The sequence below is a fragment of the Papio anubis genome, unplaced genomic scaffold (genome assembly GCF_008728515.1).
Source record: "Papio anubis isolate 15944 unplaced genomic scaffold, Panubis1.0 scaffold957, whole genome shotgun sequence".
In the NCBI taxonomy this organism is placed as follows: Eukaryota; Metazoa; Chordata; class Mammalia; order Primates; family Cercopithecidae; genus Papio; species Papio anubis.
In genome coordinates, this window is record NW_022169822.1 from 1 (window position 1) to 25,960 (window position 25,960).

Genomic DNA, 25,960 nt, shown 5'->3' on the forward strand with positions numbered 1-25,960 from the left:
AATGGGGATGGCATTGAATCTATAAATTACCTTGCGCAGTATGGCCACTTTCACGATATTGATTCTTCCTATCCATGAGCATGGAATATATGGAATGTTCTACCATTTGTTTCTGTCCCGTTTTATTTCATTGAGCAGTGGTTTGTAGTTGTCCTTGAAGAAGTCCTTCACATCTCTGGCAAGTTGGATTCCTAGATATTTTATTCTCTTTGAAGCAATTGTGAATGGGAGTTCACTCATGATTTGGCTCTCTGTCTGTCATTGGTGTATAAGAATACTTGTGATTTTTGCAAATTGATTTTGTATCCTGAGACTTTGCTGAAGTTGCTTAAAAGCTTAAGGAGACTTTGGGCTGAGATGATAAGGTTTTCTAAATATACAATCATGTCATCTGCAAACAGGGACAATTTGACTTGTCTCTGTCTCCTTCACTTCTGCTCTGATCTTAGTTATTTCTTGCCTTCTGCTAGCCTTTGAATGTGTTTGCTCTTGCTTCTCTAGTTCTTTTAATTGTGATATTAGGATATCAATTTTACATCTTTCCTGCTTTCTCTTGTGGGCATTTATTGCTATAAATTTTGCTCTACACACTGCTTTAAATGTGTCCAGAGATTCTGGTATGATGTATCTTTGTTCTCATTGGTTTCAAAGAACATCTTTATTTCTGCCTTCATTTCGTTATGTAACTAGTAGTCATTCAGGAGCAGGTTGTTTAGTTTCCATTTAGTTGAGTAGTTTCGATTGAGTTTCTTAATCCTGAGTTCTTGTTTGATTGCACTGTGGTCTGAGAGACAGTTTGTTATAATTTCTGTTCTTTTATATTTCCTAAGGAGTGCTTTACTTCCAACTATGTGGTCAATTTTGGAATAAGTGTGATGTGGTGCTGGGAAGAATGTATATGCTGTTGATTTGGGGTGGAGAGTTCTGTAGATGTCTATTAGGTCTGCTTGGTGCAGAGTTGGGTTCAATTCCTGTATATCCTTAACTTTCTGTCTCGTTGATCTGTCTAATGTTGACAGTGGGGTATTAAAGTCTCCCATTATTATTTTGTGGGAGTCTAAGCCTCTTTGTAAGTCTCTAAGGACTTGCTTTATGAATCTGGGTGCTCCTGAATTGGGTGCATATATATTTTGGATAGTTAGCTCTTCTTGTTGAGTTGATCCCTTTACGATTGTGTAATGGCCTTCTTTGTCTCTTTTGATCTTTGTTGGTTTAAAATCTGTTTTATCAGCGACTAGGATTGCAACCCCTGCCTTTTTTTTGTTTTCCATTTGCTTGGTAGATCTTCCTCCATGCCTTTATTTTGAGCCTATGTGTGTCTCTGCACGTGAGATGGGTCTCCTGAATACAGTAAACTGATGGGTCTTGTCACCACCAGGCCTGCCCTACAAGAGCTCCTGACTCTATCCAACTTGCCAGTCTGTGTCTTTTAATTGGAACATTTAGCCCATTTACATTTAGGTTAATATTGTTACATGTGAACTTGATCCTGTCATTATGTTGTTAGCTGGTTATTTTGCTCATTAGTTGATGCAGTTTCTTCCTAGCATCGATGGTCTTTACATTTTAGCATGTTTTTGCAGTGGCTGGTACCGGTTGTTCATTTCCATGTTTAGTGCTTCCTTCAGGGGCTCTCGTAGGGCAGGCCTGGTGGTGACAAAATCTCTCAGCATTTGCTTGCCTGTAGGGATTTTATTTCTTCCTATGAAATTTAATTTGGCTGGATATGAAATTCTGGGTTGAAAATTCTTTTCTTTAAGAATGTTGAATATTGTCCCCCTCCCCCCACCCCTCCCCCCCGCCCTTCTGGCTTGTAGAGTTTCTGCCGAGAGATCCACTGTTAGTCTGATGGGCTTCCCTTTGTGGGTAACCCGACCTTTCTCTCTGGCTGCCCTTAACATTTTTTGCTTCATTTCAACTTTGGTGAATCTGACAATTACGTGTCTTGGAGTTGCTCTTCTAGAGGAGTATCTTTGTGGCATTCTCTGTATTTCCTGAATTTGAATGTCGGCCTGCCTTGCTAGGTTGGGGGAGTTCTCCTGTGGATGTCCTTTCTGTTTGTTTGTTAGTTTTCTTTCTAATAGTCACGACCCTCAGCTGCAGGCTGCAGTTTGCTCGAGGTCCATTCCAGACCCTCTTTGCCTGGATGTCAGCAGCGGAGGCTGCAGAAGAGTGAATATTGCTGAACAGCAAATGTTTCTGCCTGATCGTTCCTCTGGAAGCTTCGTCTCAGAGGGGTACCTGGTTGTGTGAGGTGTGAGGTGTCAATCTGACCCTAGTGGGGGTGTCTCCCAGTTAGGCTACTCCAGGGTCAGGGATCCCCTTGAGCAGGCAGTCTGTCTGTTCTCAGATCTCAAACTCCATGCTGGGAGAACCACTACTCTCTTCAAAGCTGTCAGACAGGGACATTGAAATCTGCAAAGGTTTCTGCTGCCTTCTGTTTGTCTATGCCCTCTCCCCAGAGGTGGAGTCTACAGAGGCAGGCAGGCCTCTTTGAGCTGTGGTGGGCTCCACCCAGTTCGAGCTTCCCCACCGCTTTGTTTACCTACTCAAGCCTCAGCAATGGCGAGCGCCCCTCCCCCAGCCTTGCAGCCTCCTTGCAGTTAGATCTTGGACTACTGTGCTAGCAATGAGGGAGGCTCTGTGGGCGTGGGACTCTCCAAGCCAGATGCGGGATATAATCTCCTGGTGTGACGTTTGCTGTGACCCTTGATAAAGGACAGTGTTAGGGTGGGAGTAACCCAATTTTCCAGGTGCTGTGTATCACGGTTTCCCTTGGCTAGGAAAGGGAATTCCCTTCCCCCTTGCACTTCCTGGGTGAGGTGATGGCTCGCCCTGCTTGGGTTGTTGCTCTGTGTGCTGCATTCACTGTCCTGCCCCCACTGTCCAACAAGCCCCAGTGAGATGAACCCGGTACCTCAGTTGGAAATGCAGAAATCACCCGTCTCCTGTGTTGCTCACGCTGGGAGCTGGAGGCTGGATCTGTTCCTATTCGGCCATCTTGGAACTGCGTCTCATCGCTCCTTTAATGAACAAAAGGTTTTAGCTTAAATATCTTCCTGTTTGTCAAGTTTTTCTGATTTTGACTTTTCAAAATATGCTGTCATATACAAGAAACCCTTGGATATAAAATCCCATGAATATTTCTCTTTTCTTGCAGTCATAACTTTGGTGGATGTCATCAATTAATCTCTGGGTTATAGCATGTTTTCCTGAAAGTGTTCCAGAGTCTATTTTGGGCATTGAGAATTTCATCAAACTTAAGTGAATATTTCTACAAATTGAAGGCATAGTCCCTTTTGAGGCTTTATTATTTGCATATATTGCTTCCACAAGACCATTTCGTGCAAAGACTTGTCTTGTCCCCACAGCCAGATCATTGCAACATGATATAGAATCAACTGGTCAAAAATGGGAAGGATATCTCTGGAATGTCTATTTGACTCCATTGATCTCTCCATTTTAATTAAGACAGAATATGCTGTGTTAATTACATAACATCTCTGCACATTCTCAAATCAGAAAGCGTAGTTCCAACTTCTTGTCGTTCAATCGCTGAAAGAATGATCTTATCTCCCAGATGCACATGCTTGGAAGTACTTCTCAACACACACACACATACGCTCACATCCAGACACAAAGATACAAATACACACACAGACACAAACTGTTTAATATGTACACAATTGTTAACTGGCATTGTTTTACATGAAATAAGGCAAATGTGTAGCCACTGTCCTAACCCAGTTCCACTCCTATCATATTTGCCCATAGCACTGATTAGTAAATCTGATTCAACTGTTCTATAATCACAATTTAAGCTGTGTCCATTAAATTCTCTGATGAATGCAAAAGGATACAACCTAAAACACCAAACTTAATTGACTGCTGATATCTCATTGGTAAATTGGGTAATTGATGGGTAAATGTAGTGGAACTGGTGGGTGGGCATTAGTTATATAAGGGGTGAAGCAGCAAGATACTTCATTATTAAAAGGTGTTTGAAAGAAATTGAAACACAGGAGTGTGTGTATTCAGCTGAAATAAAATTAGAAAACCCAGAAATAAATCTCACTTGGGGTGTAAAAAAATGGCATTAGGGGAGATTCTGGGTCAATCGTCCAACTGTGCAAACTGATCTTGGAAGCAGGATCCCTTTCCTGCAATGAGACTTGTTTATTGGTGGTGGTGTTTCAGTGGAAACGATTTTGGAGAATAGCCCCTTCCTTTTGTGTATCTGCTGATTAGATTTCATGGGAAATCTGGGGTTTCAAACTCTATTTAAATGTTAACATAATTCATTCAAATGGCAAAAAATCAACAGGTTCTTTGATGTGGAATCATTGCGGATCAATTTCTTCTTAGGTACAGTTATTAAAGTTGACCTACCAGAGTGAAACAATTGTGGAGAATGGCCCCTTCCTTTCACGTATTTGCTGATTAGATTTAATGGTACATTTATCATTAGGTATAGTGATCAAAGTTGACCTACGCAAGAGTAGAGATGTCCAGGACAGAACTCAGGACTCTGTAGAATCACAGAATCTTGGGTGCAACACTGTTCAAGCACATAAATATGCTCATTCAGAGTGTTTCGGTGTGACATGTGTGTGAACGGCAGTGTAATGACCATGACACACAGACAGGTTATCAAGTGGACTCACCTCAAAATCAGTTATGGGCATTACAGAACACTGATGCCAAGTTCCCAGATCCAGAGGAAAGAAACTCCAGCATCCTGTGTAAAGCCACGGCATCTGGATTTCTCATGCTTCTGGTGATCATGCTCCTGAAAACGGTGATTCCCTCCTCATTGTGGAGCATCTTTCTCAGCAGCGCTCATTTCTTCTCCCAGGACTCTGTCCAACAGAAAGGGGAAGGCTTCTGATAGAGCACACCTGACCCATGAAAAGAAAAGGGAAAGGAAGGAGGCCAAAGGTCACACTCTCCTCATTCCACCATCCTCCCTAAAATCATCCTGATTTCATGGGCCCTGAGACCGGGGATGCTTCTGTACACCTCGAGGCCTTGGCGCCTGGCCTAAATTCTATTCTCTTTCTCATTATCTGAAAAATTGTAAGAAAATCCCTAGAGCCAGGATCTTTATTCCTAGTAAGCCAAAAGTCCCAAAGAAACACCCAAATTCTGTCCCTCTTAGTTTGGGAAACAAGTCTACCTTCATCAGCATGACATTTTCCACCAAATGTGGTAAATGCGAGTCCACCACACAATGCTTAACTGGAATTGGAAGCAACATCTCAGACGATGAAAAATACATGCAAGAATCCCTAAGACAAATGGTTTATTTTTCCCTTTCTTACTAAAACAACTGCCAGTATTAACAATGGTATGCAAATCTCTTTTAGACGCCCTGCTTTTAAATCTCTAGGTTTCTTCCTGAGACAGGGACTCACTCCCATCGCCCAGGCATTTACAGTGTTTAATTCTGGTTATATGCTATTCTCAAATTTACAACTATTTATTTCATCTCTCTCAAATGTTGATCCATTATCACAAACGTATTAAAATATTATCTCCCATGCTGCGTGATATGTTATTTTTATATTCATCCTTTCTTAAATGAACCAAAGGTTTTAGTTGGATTAGATTGTGATTAGTCAAGTTTTCTGATTTCATGATTTCTTAAATTGCGGTCATATGACCTCAATCACTGGAAATAGAATGTCATGACTATTTCTCTTTACTTGCAATTATAAATTCGGGGAAGGTCATCAATTGGTATGTCAGTGATAGCATGATTTCCTGAAAGTCTTTCACAGTCTAATTTGGGCACTGAGTATTTCGTCTAAGTTCAGTGCATGTTTCCAACACTTGATGCTTTATGATTTGGGTATATAGCTTCCACAAGAGCATTTCCTGCAAAGACATGTCTTGGTGCCCACTGGTAAGTCATTTCACTCGAACACAGAATCAATAGGCTGAACATGGAAAGGTTTTCGCTAGAATACTTATTAGACTGCATGGATCTCTTCTTTGATATTAAGGAAACAAATACACTGTGTTATTAACTGTACTTCACTGATGATTCTCAAGTCAGAAAGTACAGGTCTTACTTCCTGTCCTTCAATGCCTGAAAGGATGATAGTATCTGCCAAAAGCACATAGTTAGAAGCACATCGCAGCTCAAACACACACACACCCAGACATATAAACAAACACAAAGAAACACTCCCATGGGCATGATTGCGCATGCCCAGAAACTCATACAAGCAAACACACACACACAAACACACACATTGTTTCGCAAGGACAGAATTATTCCCTACCACTGTTTTAAGGAAACTAACGCAGATGTGACACATCAGGAGTCCATGAAAACTGGCACACTCACTTCTCTGCAAGGGAGGACCAGGAGATCCGAAGGGAAGAACAAACACAATAAGAGGGCTCTGTTTGTGTGCCAGTGATCTCAGAGAAGGTCTCAACCCACGTGCAGGAGTGCTCGTGCACACACAAACACACACACACACACACACACGCAAGCACACACACACGTAAGTATACACACACTGTTTCATAGGTACACAATTCTTTCCTGGCATTGTTTTACCTAAACTAACGCAATTGTGTGGCCACTGTCCTAAGCCAAGCCGGTTGCACTCCTATTATATGTGCCTATCGTCCTGAGGCGTAAATTTGCTTCAGGTGTTCTATAAATCACGATGTGGGCTGTGTCCGTTGAACTCCCTGGGGAATACAAGGGGACACACCCTCTGACTCATGCCTTAATTAGGTGCTGAGATTTGATTGGTGGATTGCATACCTGATGGGTGGGTGGGGTGTTCAGGATAGGCGGGGGTGAGTTATATAAGGGCTGATGCGGCCAGATGGCGCGTCATTTGAAGACTCTCTCGGAAGAGATAGCGTCTTTCTGCAACGTGCGGTCCCAGCAGAGGAAGCTTGTGATCCTTGCTCCTGGCGACATGGAGGCCGATTCACTCCACTTGGGAGGTGAGTGGCAGTTCGACCACTTTTCAAAACTCACATCTTCTCGGCCAGATGCAGCTTTTGCTGAAATCCAGCGGACTTCTCTACCTGAGAAGTCACCACTGTCATCTGAGACCCATGTCAACCTCTATGATGGTTTGGCTCCTGTGGCAAGACAGCCTGCCCCTGGGGAGAAGGTTCCTCTCAGTAGCAGGAGACCTGCTGCGGTGGGGGCTGGGCTCCAGAATATGGGAAATACTTGCTACATGAATGCTTCCCTGCAGTGCCTGACATACACACCACCCCTTGCCAACTACATGCTGTCCCAGGAGCACTCTCAACTTTGTCATCGTCACAAGTGCTGTATGCTGTGTACGATGGAAGCTCACATCACACGGGCCCTCCACTGTCCTGGCCACGTCATCCAGCCCTCACAGGCATTGGCAGCTGGCTTCCATCGAGGCAAGCAGGAAGATGCCCATGAATTTCTGATGTTCATTGTGGATGCCATGAAAAAGGCATGCCTTCCCGGGCACAAGCAGGTAGATCATGACTCTGAGGACACCACCCTCATCCACCAGATATTTGGAGGCTGCTGGAGATCTCAAATCAAGTGTCTCCACTGCCAGGGCGTTTCGGACACATTTGACCCTTACCTGGACATCGCCCTGGATATCCAGGCAGCTCAGAGTGTGAAGCAAGCTTTGGAACAGGTGGTGAAGCCCGAAGAACTCAATGGAGAGAATGCCTATCATTGTGGTCTTTGTCTCCAGAAGGCGCCTGCCTCCAAGACGTTCACTCTACACACTTCTGCCAAGGTCCTCATCCTTGTATTGAAGAGATTCTCCGATGTCACGGGCAACAAACTTGCTAAGAATGTGCAATACCCTGAGTGCCTTGACATACAGCCATACATGTCTCAGCAGAACACAGGACCTCTTGTCTATGTCCTCTATGCTGTGCTGGTCCACGCTGGGTGGAGTTGTCACAACGGACATTACCTCTCTTACGTCAAAGCTCCAGGAGGCCAGTGGTATAAAATGGATGACGCCGAGGTCACTGCCTGTAGCATCGCCTCTGTCCTGAGTCAACAGGCCTATGTCCTCTTTTACATCCAGAAGAGTGAACTGGAAAGATGCAGTGAGAGTGTGTCAGTAGGCAGGGAACCAGGAGCCCTTGGCGCTGAACACAAAGACAGGCGAGCAACGCAAGGAGACCTCCACAGAGAACCCTGCCTCCAGGTACCCGACTTGGAGGAGCACTTGGTGGAAAGAGCCACTCAGGAAAGCACCTTAGACCACTGGAAGCTCCTCCAAGAGCAAAACAAAACCAAGCCTGACTTCAACATCAGAAAAGTCGAATGTACCCTGCCTCCCAACGTGCTTGTGATTCATCCATCAAAATACAAGAGTGGGATGAACAACCGTCATCCTGAACAGCAAAGCTCCCTGCTGAACCTCTCTTCAAGGAACCTGACACCTCAGGAGTCCATGAACACTGGCACACTCACTTCTCTGCAAGGCAGGACCAGGAGATCCAAAGGGAGGAACAAACACAGCAAGAGGGCTCTGTTTGTGTGCCAGTGATCTCAGGAAAAGTCTCCACCCAAACGCAGGAGTGCGCGCGCACACACTCACACACACACACACGTACTCACACACACACCCACGAGGGGGTTCGCGCATGCACACACACACACCATCACATACGCAGTCAATCCGACATCAAGTAATGAGGAGCCCAGGTTTCTGTCTACACAAGAGGGAAAACTGGATAGTGATGGCTGCATTTCAGGATGAGCCCAGACATGGGAAACATCGAGTTTTGCAGTCGTGAGTCTTCCGAACCTGTGGAGGGATTGTCTGTGTGTTTGTGTTCATGGTAGATGACATTCAGTGTGAATTTCTGAATATGACATATTGCGGTGTAGGGTTGCGCGTGAGGTTATTTCAGGGCACGGGGTTGACTATTTTCTCTTGGGGTGTGTTTCATTCGTCAGTTGTTGGTGAGCACCAGAAGTTGAAAGTTTGCGAACGTGGGACTTCTGTGGATCCTTCTCGCTACCTTGAGTAGTGGAAACTGGAACGCATTTGAAGAGAGGAAGGGTGTTCTTCTTTTGAACCTGCCTCGCCGTTTTTACATTGCTTGTTGAATGGACGTCAGGCGCCCTAGGACTTGTGCCCTTGGTGGAACCCACAGAATGCTGGAGACAGACAGACAGACACACTTGCCTATTGAATGGTGTCCATTTCCAATGAATTGAAGCAGAAAATCATCCCACTGGTATGCGAGTCATTTGGAGTAAGTCGTATTGATAATAAAGGAAATCAAACACAGGAGCGTGTGTGTATTCAACTAAAATAAAATCAGCAAGCACTGAAATAAATCTCATTCGGTGTGTATCAAAATGGCATTTGGGAGATTCCGGGTCAATCGTCCAGCTGCGAAGGGTGCATCTCTGAAGCACAGTCCCTGACCTGAAGTGAGACTTGTTCATCCGAGGTGGTGTTGCAGTGGAAATGATTGTGGGAAATGGCCCCTTCCTTTTGTGTATTCGCTGATTGGATTTCAGGCTCCGTTTCTCCTTTGGTACAATGATCCAAGTTGACCAACCCGAGAGGAAAGATGTCCAGGGCATAACTCAGGGCTCCGTACAACCACAGAATCTTGGGTGCAACCCTGCTCAAGCACACAAATGTGCGTATTAACAGTGTCTTTGTGTGACGTGTGTGCAAAGTACAGTGTGATGAGCATGACTGGCAGACAGGTGATCCATTGGGCTCACCTGAAAATCAGTTATGAGCATGAAAGAACACCGACGCCCAGGTCCCCGCTTCAGACATAACACCCTCCAGCGTCTTGTGTGAAGCCACGGCATCTGGACTGCTCATGCTTCTGGGGATCATTCTTCTGAAAATGGTGGCTCCTTTCTCCCTGTGGAGCAACTCTCTACGCAGCGCTTCTTTCCTCCCCCAGGACTCTTTTCATCGGGCCCGGGAAGCCTCCTGATTCAACACACCTGCCCCATGAAACGACAATGGAAAGAAACGGGGCCAAAGGTCACAGTCCTCTCATTCCACCATCCTCCCTAAAATCATCCTGATTTCATGGGCCCTGAGGCCAGGGTGTTTCTTTACACCTCGAGGCCTTGGCGCCGGGCCTAAATTCTGCCCCGTTTCTTACCCTCTAAGACTTTTTGACAAAATCCCTGGAGCCAGGATCTTCATTCCTGGTAACTCAACGGGCCTGAAGACACACCCAAATTCTGCCCCTCCTACTTTGGGGAACATGTCTACATTCATCAGCTTTAAATTTTGCACCAAATGTGGGAACTGCCAGTCCACCACACAATGCCTAACTGGAAATAGAGGCAACATCGCAGATCCTGAACAATCCATGCAAGAATCCATGAGATAAATGCCTTCTTTTCGCCTTTTCCTACTGAAACAAGGGCCAGTAGTAACAATGGTGTACAAACCTCTGTTTCACTCCCTGCTTTTAAATCTCTCTGTTTCTTTCTTCTTGAGACAGGGCGCCCCAGTCTTGTCACCCAGGCTTTTCCAGTGTTTAATTCTGGTTGTTTGCTTTTGTCAAATTTAGAACTTTTTATTGCATCTCTCTCAAATGTTGATCCATTATCACATACATATGAAAATGTCCTCTCCCATGCTGTGTGATATGTTGTTTTTATTTTCATCCTTTGTTAAAGGAACCGAAGGTTCTAGGTGGCATAGCCTCCGATTACTCAAGTTTCTTGATTTCGTGATTTCTTAAATTGCCGTCGTACGTCTGCAACCACTGGAAATAGAATGTCATGAGTATTTCTCTCTTCTTGCAATCATAAATTCGGGGAATGTCATCAATCAGCCTCTCGGTGATTGCAGGATTACCTGAAAGTCTTTCACCATCTAAATTGTGCATTGAGTATTTCGTCTAACTTCAGTGCATGTTTCCAACACTTGATGCTTTATGCTTTGGGTACCTAGCTCCCACCAGAGCACTTCCTGCAAAGACTTCTCTTGTTCCCCACTGGCAAGTCATTTCATTCGGATATAGAATCAAGAAGCTGAACATGGAAAGGTTATCGCTGGAATGTCTATTGGATTCCCCGGATCCCTAGACACACACACACACACGCAGGTGTACAGTCATTCGTACATAACATAATGTGGTCCTCAGGTTTTTGTGTGTGCAAAGGTACAACTGGTTAGTGATGTCTGCATTTCAAGATGATCCCATATCTAATATGTTGTTGTGGAGTTGTGAGTATTCTGATCATGTGAAGGGACTGTCTCTATGCATGTGTTTTCACAGTAGATGACATCCTGCGTGAATATCTGTATACTACATTTTGAGGTATAGGTTTCCCCCTCAGGTTACTGGATGGATTTGAATTTATTATTCTGTCTTGGTTTGTTTTGATTAGTCAATTGGTAGGCGAGAGTAGGTGAAATTTTGCTAATGTGGGATATATGTGAATCATTCTCATGAATGTGACTAATTGAACCTGGGATGCATTTGTAACATTGAAAGGGTGTTCTTATTTTTTACCCCAACTTTTTTTGCATTTGTTTTCAACCGACCTCAGGTGCCCTGGGTAGAACCTAGGTAATTCATGGAACAGACGAAGAGATGCTGCTAATTTTATGGTGTCAGTTTAAATTTAATTTAAAGGGAAAATTTTCTCACCAGTATGTAATTCATTTTCAAATATATTATACTTATCATAAATGGAATAATACACAACACTCTGAAGTGTATGAGTATGAAATTACAGTCAAATTAGAAAGTTCTTAAATAAGCTGCATTTCATGAGTAAAGGATGGAATTTTCGGAAATTCTAGATCAACCATCCAGCTGTGAAATCTGTGTCTTTGAAGCAGTATCCCTGTCCTGAGAGTTGTTTTTCTCTGGTAGTATTTCAGTGGAAACTATTTTGGGGAATAGCCCCTTCACTTTTTATATTTGCTTGTTACTTTTCATTGTAAATCTGTGTTTTTAAACTGTATTTAAATGTTAATAGAATCCATCCCAATAAAACATAACCAACAGGTCTTTTCATTTCTAATCATCACAGATCAATCTCTTGTTAGTTACGGTGATCAGTTTACTTACCTGGGAGTAAATGACACCTGGGCAGAACACAGGGCTCCATAGAAGTACAGAATCTTGGGTCCAACCCTGTCCAAGCATCAAAATGTGTATATTAACAATGTATCTGTGTGAATTGTGTGTGAAGTAAAGTGAGATTAGTAAAACTTGCAGTAGATTATTAATATGGCTCACTTTGTAATCAGTGAATGAGCTTTAAAGAATATCAATGGCCAGTGCCTACCCCCCAGAGATAAGAACTTCCAGTGTCTTGTGTGCAACCATGGCATCTGGATTGCTCATGATTCTGAAGATAATTCTGTCCCCCATGGTTTCAGAATCACTGCAGGTGGTGGAAACAGATACATCAGTCCCTTGCTCTCTCTGTTTTCTACACTCAGGAAAACTCTCACTGGGACCAAGGAAAATCCTATGGTTTCCTAGGGAGAAGGATTTTTCTCAGGAGAGGAAATGGTGGCTCCTTCCTCCCTGTTGAGCCTCTTCCTCAGGATTGCCCCTTTGTCTCTCCAGGACTCTGTTCATCAGACCCAAGATGCCCCCTGGTTGAGCACATCTGGCCTATGAACAAATAAGGGGAAGGAATGGTTCCAAAGACTGTACTATGCTCACTCCACCATCCCCTCTGAAACTGTCCTGACTTCATGAGCCCTGGGTCAGAAGCTATTTCTTTATACCTCTAGGCTTTGCCTCACAGCCTAAATCCTGCCCCATTTCCTACATCTTGTAAATTTTGACAAAACCTGTAGACTCTAGATCTTCATTTCTGACAGGTCAAAGGGAGATACACCAGAATTCTGTCCCTGTGAGACTGCAGGACATCTCAGCTTCCATCAACATGAAATTTTGCATCAAATATAGTTACTGCAGGTCCACCTCACAATGAGTAATGGAAGTTGAGACAACATCTCAGACCCTGTACAGTTTTTGGCCAAACTCATTTGGTTTGGCAATGCTTTTACTCTATAAATCAGTTGTGAAAACACTTAGGATTCATATTATTTAGTCTTTTAATCAGTCTGTTATTATTTTCAATGTATTTACTACACTTTAGCTTAATATTTCTGATAAACTTGGATGCAAAATTCTCAATATAATAGTGGCAAACCAAATCCAGCAATACATCAAAAAGCTTATCCACCAAGATCAAGTCAGCCTCATCCCTTGGGTGCAAGGCTGGTTCAACATATGCAAATCAATAAATGTAATTCACCACATAAACAGAACTAAAGACAAAAACCCCATGATTATTTCAGTTGACTCAGAAAAGGTCTTTGATAAAATTCAACACTCCTTTATGTTAAAAACTCTCACGAAACTAGGTATTGATGGAACATGACTCAAAATAATAAGAGCCATTTATGACAAACCCACAGTCAATATCATATTGAATAGGCAAAAGCTGGAAGTATTCCATTTGAAATTTGGCACAGGAAAGGATGCCCTCTCTCACCACTCCTATTCAATATAGTGTTGGATGTTCTGGCCAAGGCAATCAAGCAAGAGAAAGAAATAAAGCATATTCAAACAGGAAAAGAGGAAGTCAAACTGTCTTTTTTTGCAGATAACATGACCCTATATCTATAAAATCCCATCACCTCAGCCCAAAAGATTCTTAAGCTACAAGCAACTTCAGCAAAGTCTCAAGGTACAAAATCACTGTGCAAAAATCTCAAGCATTCCTATACATGAACAATAGACAAGAAGAGAGCCAAATCACAAATGAATTCACATTTACAATTGCTACAAAGAGTATAAAATACCTAGGAATACAGCTAACAAGGCAAGTGAAGGACGTCTTCAAGGAGAACTACAAACCACTACTCAAGGAAATGAGAGAGGACACAAACAAATGGAAAAACATTCCATGCTCATGGGTAAGAAGAATCAATATCATGAAAATGGCTATACTTCCCAAAGTAATTCATAGATTCAATGCTATTCCCATAAACTACCATGGACATTCTTTACAAAATTAGAAAAAACTACTTCAAAATTCATATGGAATGAAAAAAGAGCCCATATACCCAGGACAATCCTAAGCAAAAATAACAAAGCTGGAGGCATCATGTTACCTGACTTCAAACCATATTACAAGGCTACAGTAACCCAAACAGCATAGTAGTGGTACAAAACAGACACATAAACCAATGGAATGGAATAGAGATATCAGAAATAAGACTGCACATCTACAACCATTTTATTTTGGATGAAAACAAACAATGGGGAAAGGATTCCCTATTTAATAATAAATGGTGCTGGAAAAACTGGCTAGACATATGCAGAAAACTGAAACTGGACCCCTTCCTTATACCTTATACAAAAATGAACTGAAAATGGATTAAAGATTTAAATGTAAAACCCAAAACTATAAAAATCCAACCCCATATAAAAGTGGGCAAAAACTGGGTGCAGTAGCTCATGCCTGTAATCCCAGAAGTTTGGGAAGGTGAGGTGGGCAGATAACTTGAGACCAGGAATTCAAGATCAGCCTGGCTAACCTGGTGAAACTCAGTCTCTACTGAAAATACAATAAATTAGCCGGATGTGGTGGCAGGTGCCTGTAATCTCAACTACTCAGGAGGCTGAGACAGAAGAATCGCCTGAATCTGGGAGGCAGAGGTTGCAGTGACCCGAGATTGTGCCACTGAACTCCACCCTGGGTGACACAGCAAGACTCTGTCTTAAAAAGTGAAAATAAAAATATTTTTAAAAGTGGGCAAAGGATATGAACAGACACTTCTCAAAAGAAGACATTTATGCAGCCAACAAACATATGAAAAAAAAAAAAAGCCCAACGTTACTGATCATTAGAGAAATACAAATCAAAACCACAGTGAGATGCCATCTCATGCCAGTCAGAATGGCGATTATTAAAAAGTCAAGAAACAACAGATGCTGGTGAGACTGTGGGGAAACAGGAACACTTTTACACCATTGGAGCGAATATAAATTCAACCACTATGGAAGACAGTGTGGTGATTTTTCAAAGACCTAGAATCAGAAATATCATTTGACCCAGCAATGCCATTACTGGGTATATACCCAAAGGAATATAAATTCTTGTATTATAAAGATACTTGCATGCATATGTTCATTGCCACACTATTCACAATAGCAAAGACATGGAATCAACCCAAATGCCCATCAGTGACAGACTGGACACAGAAAATGTGATACATATACACCACAGAATACTATGCAGCCATAAAAACGAATGAGATCATGTCCTTTGCAGGGACATGGATGAAGCTGGAAGCCATTATGCTCAGCAAACTAATGCAGGAACAGAAAACCAAATACACATGTTCTCACTTATAAGTGGTAGATGAACAATGAGAAAACATAGACACAGGGAGGGGAACAACATACACTGGAGCCTGTCTGGGGGTGAGTGGGGAGGGAGTGCATCAGAATAAATAGCTAATGCATGTGGGGCTGAATACCTAGGTTACGGGTTGATAGGTACAGCAAACCACCATGGCACACACTTACCTATGTAACAAACCTGCACGTCCTGCACATGTATCCTGGAACTTAAAATGAAATAAAATAAAATTTTTAAAAACTTTATTTTTTCTAAGTCTGTTTGCAATTTTCAGCATGAACTTTCTAGTAGACATTTATCATATATACAATTACATAGTTGATTTTTGAACAGCTATCGTTCTACCATTCTTTAAAATGCAAATTCTTTATGAGTGTGTGTGTGTATATGTACACATATGGGTGTATATATATTTGTGTGTATATATATGTGTGTGTATATATATGTGTACGTGCGTGTGTGTGCATATATATATATATATATAAAAAATGCTCATGGTCTTCTGTTTGAGTAGGCTGAGAAGGAGGAGGGGGAGGAGTGGTTGTTCTTGCAGTCTCAGAGGTAGCTAGGTGGAAGAGAAGCTGTACAAATGAACACATGAAGTTCTCATTTGTAAGTGTGAGTTAAATAATTGTACACCTGGACATAGAAGTGGAATGATAGACACTAGAGATCTGAAAGTGTGAGAGGGTGGGAGGGGCAAATAATAAACAATGGTTCAGATATCTGGATTCCTTGATCTCAAATGGTGTACAATTATTTCTCTTTAATTTGTGTTCATTTACCAGCAAGTTTGAGAGAAGTGAGCCAAGCTCAGAAAGGCATTCAGCCCTAAAATCAGATGTGCATGGCAATGGGCAGAAGTACCCTCTCCCTTTCTCAGAACAAATCCAAGCTTCCTTTATACCCCTTACCCACAGGAAAGTTATCTTCCAAAATGTATTTCTGCTGGAAGCAAAACGTTTTATATTTTATGAAAAAAAAAAAAAACTTGTAACTTGGTAAAACTTAGAAATTAATATTGGAAAAACAGTAGGGCACTCTCTTTGGGACATAATCTTTGACACACTTCAGCAGCATATACAGCTTGTAATTTGTCCTGAGAAAATCCAGACAGCATAAACTTGAGAATGTTCATGAGGAATGGGAAAGTACACATTGACTCACATATTTTACATTAAAGTTTATCAAGGGTAGAAATTCAAAAATCTGTTTTACTATGAATGTTCATATGAAAGTATAGACATTCACCCAAATTTTCCTGAAATTATTTAAAAATTAATTTGTCATTGGTAACAGAAACTTCCAAACATCTCCATTTTACAAATCTCATTATCCATATTTTCTCTAAAATATTCAGAAGTAGAAAACAAAAATATGGATTAAAATAGCTCATATTTTTCAAATTTAAAATAATTGTTCAGTAACTGGGAAGAAAGGTTTACACAAATTGGAAATTCTGTATGTATATAGAAATTAATAAGATGAGAAAATTATGGCAAATAATAGGGGGCTTCAATAAGTTCATGGAAAATAACACTTATGAAAAAACTATGCATGAACTTTTAGCTTTTACATCAAAACACACATATGCTAGTTTATTTCAACTTTTTTTTTTTGAGACAGGGTTTCACTCCCCTCACCGAGGTGGCAGTGCAGTGGAGCAATCTTGGCTCAAAGTAACCTCTGCTTCCCATGCTGAAGCGATTCTCCTGCCTCAGCCTTCCAAGTAGCTGGGACCTTGTCTGGCTAATTTTTGTATTTTTTGTAGAGGCTAATTTTTGTATTTTCTGTTGAGGCAGGGTTTTGCCATGTTGCCCAACCACCCAAAGTGCAGGGATTACAGGCGTGAGCCACCATGCCCAGCCCTGTTTTAACATATCTGAACAGGATTTAAAACATCAGTCTGAAAAGAGCCACACGAATTCTGTCAAACTTGAATTCTGCCAAACCTGAAACAAGAACAAACATCAAATTTACGGTGAAGCTGGGGTACAAAAAAACGGTGAAATAAATTATTCTTTATGAAAAGTCTATGGGGAAAATGACCTGAAGGATCAGTCATTTACAAACGGATACCTGATTCTAAGAAGAGATAAGACAATGTTGAAGATGAAGCCCACAGAGGAGGGGCATCCATTCCAATTTTTGAGAGAAAAAAAATTGTTTCTATGCCCTAATTGAGGAGGACTGATAATTAACAAGAGATATTATAGCCAACACCACAGACATCTCAACTCGTTCAGCTTACACAATACTGACTATAACGTGAAAGTTGAGAAACTTTACATTTGATGAGTCCCGAATACCCTTGTGCCTAGATCAGCTATGGATAAAAGCAGAGCTATTAGTGACTATTTTGAACAAGCAGAATCAAGATCCTGAAGCATTATTTTGAAGAATTATAACAGGGAGTGAAACTGGCTTTATCAATAGGATCCTGAAGGCAAAGCACAATTAAAGCAATGGTTACCAAGAGGTAGAAGTGGTCCAGTCAAAGCAAAAGCAAACTTCTCAAAAGCAAAAGCCATAGAGGTTTTGGGGATGCTCAAGGCATTTTGCTTGTTGACGTTCTGTAGGATCAAAGCACCATAATATCTGCTTAGTAGGAGAGTTCTTAGAGAAAATTAGCAAATACTTTTGCAGAAAAGTGCCCTGTAAAGCTTCACTAGAGAGTCCCTCTGCACCACAACAACATTTCTGTTCCTTCCTCTCGTCAAACACTGGTAATTTTGCAAGAGTTTTCATGGGAAATTATTAGGCATCAACATTACAGTCCTGATTTGGTTTCTTCTGACCTTATTTTTCCTAATCTTAAAATAACTGTAAAGGGCACCCATTTTTCTTTAGTTAATAGTAGAAGACTGCGCTGACATGGTTAAATTCCCATGAACCTCAGTTCTTTAGCAACAGACTGAATGGTTGGGATCATCCCTTAATGCAGTGTCTTGACCTCAGTAGAGATTATATTGAGAAATAAAGTTGATATTTTTATTTTTATTTTTAATTCCATTTTTCACTGACATTTTAAAATCCCTTCACAATTCACGTTTGTCTCAAAGGTATTTAAATTTAGAAATCATATCAAGTGAGGTTGGTGCCACGATGGCCGAATAGGAACAGTTCCAGCCTCCAGCTGCCAGCGTGAGCAACACAGAAGATGGGTGATTTCTGCATTTGCAACTGAGGTACTGGGTTCATCTCACTGGGGCATGTTGGACAGTGGTGCAGGACAGTGGGTGCAGACCAATGAGTGAGAGCCAAAGCAGGGCAAGGCATCACCTCACCAAGGAAGTGCAAGGGGGAAGGGAATTCCTTTTCCTAGCCAAGGGAAACCGTGACACACAACACCTGGAAAATTGGGTCACTCCCACCCAATACTGTGCTTTACCAAGGGTCTTAGCAAACGGCACATCAGGAGATTATATCCCACGCCTGGCTCGGAGGGTCCCAAGCCCACAGAGCCTCTTTCATTGCTAGCACAGCAGTCTGAGATCTAACTGCAAGGTGGCAGTGAGGCTGGGGGAGGGGCGCCCACCATTGCTGAGGCTTAAGTAGGTAAACAAAGCAGCCAGGAAGCTCGAACTGGGTGGAGCCCACTGCAGCTCAAGGAGGCCTGCCTGCCTCTGTAGACTCCACCTCTGGGAACAGGGCATAGCTAAACAAAAAGCAGCAGAAACCTCTGCAGATGTAAATGTCCCTGTCTGACAGCTTCGAAGAGTGTAGTGATTCTCCCAGCATGGAGGCTGGGATCTGAGAACTGACAGACTGCCTGCTCAAGTGGGTCCCTGACCCCCAAGTAGCCTAACTGGAGAGCCTAACTGGGAGTAGCCTAACTGGAGTGGACCTCAAGCAAATAACAACAGACCTGCAGCTGAGGGTCCTGACTGTTAGAAGGAAAACTAACAAACAGAAAGGACATCCACACCAAAACCTCATCCATACATCACCGTCATCAAAGACCAAAGGTAGATAAAACCACAAAGAGGGGGAAAAAGCAGTGCAGAAAAGCTCAAAATTTAAAAAATCAGAGCACCTCTCCCCCTCCAAAGGAACGCAGCTCCTTGCAAGCAATAGAACAAAGCTGGACGGGGAATGACTTTGACAAGTTGAGAGAGGAAGGCTTCAGTCAATCAAACTTCTCAGAGCTAAAGGAGGAACTATGAACCCAGCACAAAGAAACTGAAAACCTTGAAAAAAGATTTGATGAATGGATAACTAGAATAACCAATGCCGAGAAGTCCATAAACAACCTGATACAGATGAAAACCACGACAGTAGAACTACATGACAAATGCACAAGCTTCAGTAACCGACTCAATCAACTGGAAGAAAGAGTATCAGAGATTGAAGATCAAATGAATGAAGTGAAGTGAGAAGATAAGTTTAGAGAAGAAAGAGTAAAAAGACATGAACAAAGCCTCCAAGAAATATGGGATTATGTGAAAAGACCAAATCTACATCTGATTGGTGTACCTGAAAGTGACAGGGAGAATGGAACCAAGTTGGAAAACACTCTGCAGGATATCATCCAGGAGAAATTCCCCAACCTAGCAAGGCAGGCCAACATTCAAATTCAGGAAATACAGAGGACGCCACAAAGATACTCCTCAAGAAGAGCAACTCCAAAACACATAATTGTCAGATTCACCAAAGTTGAAATGAAGGAAAAAATGTTAGGGCAGCCAGAGAGAAAGGTCGCTTTACCCACAAAACGAAGCCCATCAGACTAACAGCAGATCTCTTGGCAGAAACTCTACAAGCCAGAAGAGAGTGGGGGCCAATATTCAACATTCTTAAAGAATTTTCAAACCAGAATTTCATATCCAGCCAACTAAGTTTCATAAGTGAAGGAGACATAAAATCCTTTACAGACAAGCAAATGCTGAGAGATTCTGTCACCACCAGGCCTGCCTTAAAAGAGTTCCTGAAGGAAGTACTAAACATGGAAAGGAACAACCAGTACTAGCCATTGCAGAAACATGCCAAAATGTAAAGAGCATCGATGCTAGGAAGAAACTGCATCAACTAATGAGCAAAATAACCAGCTAACATCAAAATGACAGGATCAAGTTCACACATAACAATATTAACCTTAAATGTAAATGGGTTAAATGCTCCAATTAAAAGACATAGACTGGCAAATTGGATAAAGAGTCAAAACCCATCAGTTTGCTGTATTCAGGAGACCCATCTCACATGCAGAGACACACATAGGCTCAAAATAAAGGGATGGAGGAAGATCTACCAAGCAAATGGAAAACAAAAAAAAGCAGGGGTTGCAATCCTAGTCTCTGATAAAACAGACATTAAACCACAAAGATCAAAAGAGACAAAGAAAGTCATTACATAATGATAAAGGGATCAATTCAACAAGAAGAGTTAGCTATCCTAAAGATATATGCACCCAATACAGGAGCATCCAGATTCATAAAACAAGGCCTTAAAGACTTACAAAGAGACTTAGACTCCCACACAATAATAGTGGGAGAATTTAACACCCCACTGTCAAAACTGGACAGATCAATGAGACAGAAAGTTAACAAGGATATCCAGAAATTGAACTCAACTCTGCACCAAGCAGACCTAATAGACTTCTACAGAACTCTCCACCCCAAATCAACAGAATATACATTCTATAAGCCTTTGTACTTATTCCAAAATTGACCACATAGTTGAGTAAGCACCCCTCAGCAAGTGTAAAGAACAGAAATTATAACAGCTGTCTCTCAGACCACAGTGCAATCAAGCCTGGGAAGACTCAGGATTAAAACTCAATCAGGCTCCGACCCCTAACTACATGGAAATAGTTTCTTTGCTCTTGAATGACTACTGGGTACATATAACGAAATAGGGAAGCCAGAAATAAGATGTTCTTTAGAGTAATGGAAAAAAGATACAACAACAAGTCTGGCTGGTAAACAGTGAGAATTTATAGCGATAGAATTTCTGAGAAAACAGGAAAGATCTCAGGTGTACCTAACATCACAGTGTTAAAGAACTGAAGCAAGAGCAAACGTTAGAAAAACCAGCAGAGGCAAGAAATAACAGATCAAGGAAAGACAGAACTGAAGGGAGACCGGGGGCCAAAACCAGCTAAAAATCAATGAAAGCAGAAGCTGGTTTTGAAAAGATCAACAGGTGATAGACCACTATGAGAGACTAACAAAGAAAGAAAAAGAGAAAGGTAGAAATAGATGATGCAATGCAAAAATGATAAAGCAGGTATCACCCACCGACCCGCAAGTACAGCTACCATCCAGAGAATACTACTCTCAAACACCTCTATACCCAAAATAAACTAGAAATTTAGAAAGAAATGGATAATTTACAGTTTGTACGCTCCTCCCGGGGTTAAACCAGGGCTGGTCACAAGAGAGACCCGGAAACCTGAAATTGAGCAATAATTAACCTACCTAACCAAAAATTCAGGACCAGACAGTTCGGCTGAATTCTACCAGGGGCTGGGAGGAGCTGGTACCATTCCTTCTGAAACTTCTTCCAATCAGCAATAGAAAGAGAATCCTCTCTAGCACTGGACATGAGGCCAGCATCGTCTGATACAGGCACTGGCAGGGCCTGAGCAGTACAGACCAATATCCATTGGCAAATCCTCCAACAATAAAATACTGGCTAACTTGAGATCCAGCAGTGGCGTAAAGGCTTTATCCACCACCATGATTAAATTTGTTTGTCCCTGGGATGCAAGAGCTGGTTCAACATACTAAAATCAATAAAGCGTAATTCAGCATATAAACAGAACCAAAACCAAAAAACCATGATTATCCTCAATACATGCAGAAAGGCCTTTGACAGAATTCAAGCACGGCAGCCATGCCAAAAACTCTCCGTAGAACATTAGTGATGAGATGTATCTAAAATGACAGGCTGTTTCGCGTGACTGGCCCGGTATCCTTCAGGTGGGCTGAGCGTTGCAAAACTGGCAAGACAGGGATTGCCTCTCTCCTATTCAACATTGTTGGGGGTTATTGTAGCGTCAGGCAAAGAGAAGAAATGAAATTCATTCGATTAGGAAAAGAGAGAAGTCAAAAGTGTCCCTGTGATAGCGCAGGTTATTATTTAGAAAACCCCATCGTCTCAGCCGAAATCTTCTCTCCAAACTGATAAGCAACTTTGGCAGAGTCTCAGGTTACAAAATTAATGCGCAAAATCACAGCATTCTTATACACCAATAACAGGACAAACAGAGAGCAAATCATGGTGAACCATTACCATTACTTTAAAGAGAATAAAATACCTAGAATCCAACTTACAACAGATGGCAGAAGGGACCTCTTCGGGAGAACTACGAAGCCACTATTCAGTGACAAGGAGACACAAACAGTGAGCGTTGCCATGAACAGGAATCAATATCATGGTGGCCTTGCCAGAGGTGGTATAGTTCATGCCATCCCCAGCAAGCTACCAGTGACTTTTTTTCTTCACAAATTGGAAAAACTACTTTAAAGTTCATATAGGAGCAGCGACCCCGCGTGTTTAAGACAAATCTAGTCAAAAAGAAGAAAGAAGCTGGGAGCATCGTAACTACCCTGACTTCAAACCACTTACAAGGCCATTGAAACAACATTTGGTGCCTTTAAAACAAATATGAACCAATGAACTAAGAACAAAGCCCTCAGAAATAATACCACACATCTACAACCATCTGATGCACACGACAAACATGACAAAACAAAGAAATGGAGAAAAGGGATTCCCTATTTAATAAATGCTGCTGGGAAAACTGGCTAACCATAAATAAAAGCTGAAGCTGGACCTTCGCCCTCCTTATATGAAATTAATTTAAGATGGATTAGAGACTTAAAATGTTAGATCTAAGAACCATAAAAACCCTAGAAGAAAACCTAGACAATACCATTCAGGACATAGGCTTTGACAGGACTTGTATGCCGCAACACCAAAAACAATGGCAACAAAAGCCAAAATGAATAAGTGGATACAATTAGCTGAGAGCTTCTGCACAGCAAAAAGAAACTACCATCAGAGTGAACAGGCAACCGAATGGGAGAAGCTTTGGCAGTATCACATCGACAAAGGGCTAATATCCAGTACAAAGAACTCAAACAAATTTACAGAAAAACAAACGGCCCAACAAAAAGTGGGCGGATAAACAGACACTTCTCAAAGGGAACATTTATGCAGCCAACAGACACATGAAAAAATGTTCATCATCACACAACCATCAGAGAAATGAAATAAAAACCACAATAAGATACCATCTCACACCAGTCCGGTGTGATCATTAAAGAGATCCAGAGCAGCAAGATTTGCGCTGGAGAGGAGGTCGGAGAGGCCAGGGAACGCACACACTGTTATTTGGTACTGTAAACTAGTTCAACCATTGTAAGAGACAGTGTGGCGATTCTCAAGGATGTAGAACTAGAAATACCATTGACTAACCATCCTATTACTGGGTATATCCCCAAAGGATTATAAATCGCGCTATAAGACTTGCGTACGTATGTTTACTGCAGCACTATTCTAATAGCAGACTTGGAATAGCCAAATGTCCATCAATGACAGACTGGATTAAAGAAAATGCTGGCACATACACCATGGAATATATGCAATATAAAAAAGGATGAGTTCGTGTCCTTTGTAGGGACATGGATGCAGCTGGAAACCATCATTCTCAGCAAACTATCACAAGAACAGAAAACCAAACACCGCATGTTCTCACTCATAGGTGGTAACTGAACAATGAGATCACTTCGACACAGTAAGGGGAACATTACACACTGGGGCCTGATGTGGGGTGGAGGGAGGGGAGCGGGATAGCATTAGGAGATATACCTAATGTAAATGACGAGTTAATGGGTGCAGCACACCAACATGGCACATGTATACATATGTAACAAACCTACACATTGTACACATGTACCCTAGAACACAAAGTATAATTTAAAAAATCATATCAAGTGTGAAATAAAGAAAATTATATATAGAGAGGGAGAACAGAATCTATAAATATGCACGTTTGTGTACATACATCCATATACATACATATGTGTGTGCATGCAGTAATTTTATTCTCCTAAAGCAATGCCTCTGCCTTCCACTCTCACTGTACATGTCCTAGTCCTGTGATGTCCCTGGAACTGAGCACCTGATTTCCTTCTCCGCCTCCCACATGAACAGGGAATAGAAATGGAAACTACACTCTGTGGTTACTGTAGTGAAAATCCATGTCCCCCACAGGCTAGTTTGGCATCTTACATTCCAGTTCCCATTGTAAAAAAAAGCAACAAACAAAAACTACAAAAGAAAAAATGAAATATTTGAAAGTCTAGAGCCACAGAGGTTCCGAATTCACCCACCACCCACAGTGACCTCCGCCACCCTCCAGACCTGAGGGCAGTTGCGCCTGAACAGCCTGCCTCTTCACCATCCATGAAAAGAGGTGACCTTAAACTTCAATAGATTTTACTCTGTTCAAAAGGAACCAGGTCAACATTCAAAGTCAGTGGTCTGACAACTCTAAGCTTTGGCCAGAAAGTATTGGAAACATTTAACGTGCAGTGGATGAAGCAGCCTGGCCCCACTGCACACAACACACTCGTGGGGACTCAAAGGAGGATACTCAAGATCCACTGGGTGGAAGTGAGGACAGACCCAGAAACACGGGGGGTAGGGGGGTCAAACTAGGAAGGCTCAGGCCCTGACCTCCTCCTAGGCCCTGCCGCTCCAGAACTTGCTGTTTTTTCTGACCCGGAAGTGGATTTCACTGATGGAAAAGAAGTTCAGTATTTCTGGTCCAGCCCAGTAAGCTGCTCCCGTCGCCCAGCCTTCCACACCCCTGCAGACGTCACAATCCCTACTCCCACTAACCTGACAAGGGAGCTATGCATCGCCTGGAGACGGTCCTTGGCCTGCAACCCCGCGATGGGGTCCAGGGTCTGTGTCCATTTCCGGTTAAAATTGCTCTAAGGCTGGTCGCTATCTTGGCCTTCCCTGCTTCCTCTCTGTTCACTTCTCCCCTCCTCACCCCATGTGAAGCTTTTACTCAGGAGATGGATTATCGCCCCTCTTGGAACATCAAGGACACCACCAGGACACCGCACTGTCTCCTTGATCCTGGGATTCTGCAGACCTCAGTCTTCTCCTGAGGTCCCCTCACTCCCTACCTCATTTTTTCCATCCTTCTGGGGCCTGGGTCTGCTACACCTCAGGCTTCCTCTTCACAGTCACAGACAGAGGGAGCCCCCTTCATCCTTGGGCTCTGGCCACAGTTCGCCTGCTGCAGGATACTCAGTGGCTTTCAGTAGTTCATCCAGACATCCAGTTGGAAGTGGGATTTCCTGGAAGGAAAGCAGGACGCCAGAATTACACTGAATTCTAACACAAGAGCCCAGATTCCCCTTCTGCATGGGACATTAAGCTGCAAACACTACATAGGCACTTAATGCTCAGTTGCCCTTTTAACATCTAGTCCAGTTGTGTCCCTCCTCCTTGGAATATCTCAGAAAATATATCTCCACCTAGAGTTGTTTAAACGCATCATCCTATGTGATTCCAGACCATCAGGGGGTACAATGGGTCCTCACCAGAACTGCC

The 25,960-nt window shown here is 42.3% G+C and overlaps 1 protein-coding gene and 1 long non-coding RNA gene across 2 annotated transcripts; one reads left to right on the forward strand and one right to left on the reverse strand.

Moving 5' to 3' along the window:
* Positions 1 to 4,663: 4,663 nt before the first annotated feature.
* LOC108584253 lies at positions 4,664 to 25,522 on the reverse strand. Its single transcript, XR_004181912.1, has 3 exons — positions 25,070 to 25,522; positions 12,064 to 12,129; positions 4,664 to 4,898 (listed from the first exon to the last, which is right to left on the reverse strand). It is a non-coding gene; the product is annotated as an uncharacterized LOC108584253 (long non-coding RNA).
* On the forward strand, positions 6,817 to 8,773 carry LOC101003642 (ubiquitin carboxyl-terminal hydrolase 17-like protein 6). Its single transcript, XM_003918654.5, has one exon. The coding sequence runs from the start codon at positions 6,849 to 6,851 to the stop codon at positions 8,532 to 8,534; it is 1,686 nt and encodes a 561-aa protein (XP_003918703.2). The 5' UTR covers positions 6,817 to 6,848; the 3' UTR covers positions 8,535 to 8,773.
* Positions 25,523 to 25,960: the final 438 nt, after the last annotated feature.

Excerpts from the sequence above, each read along its gene's own strand:
- LOC101003642 (XM_003918654.5), top strand. The coding sequence starts at position 6,849 with ATGGCGCGTCATTTGAAGACTCTCTCGGAAGAGATAGCGTCTTTCTGC.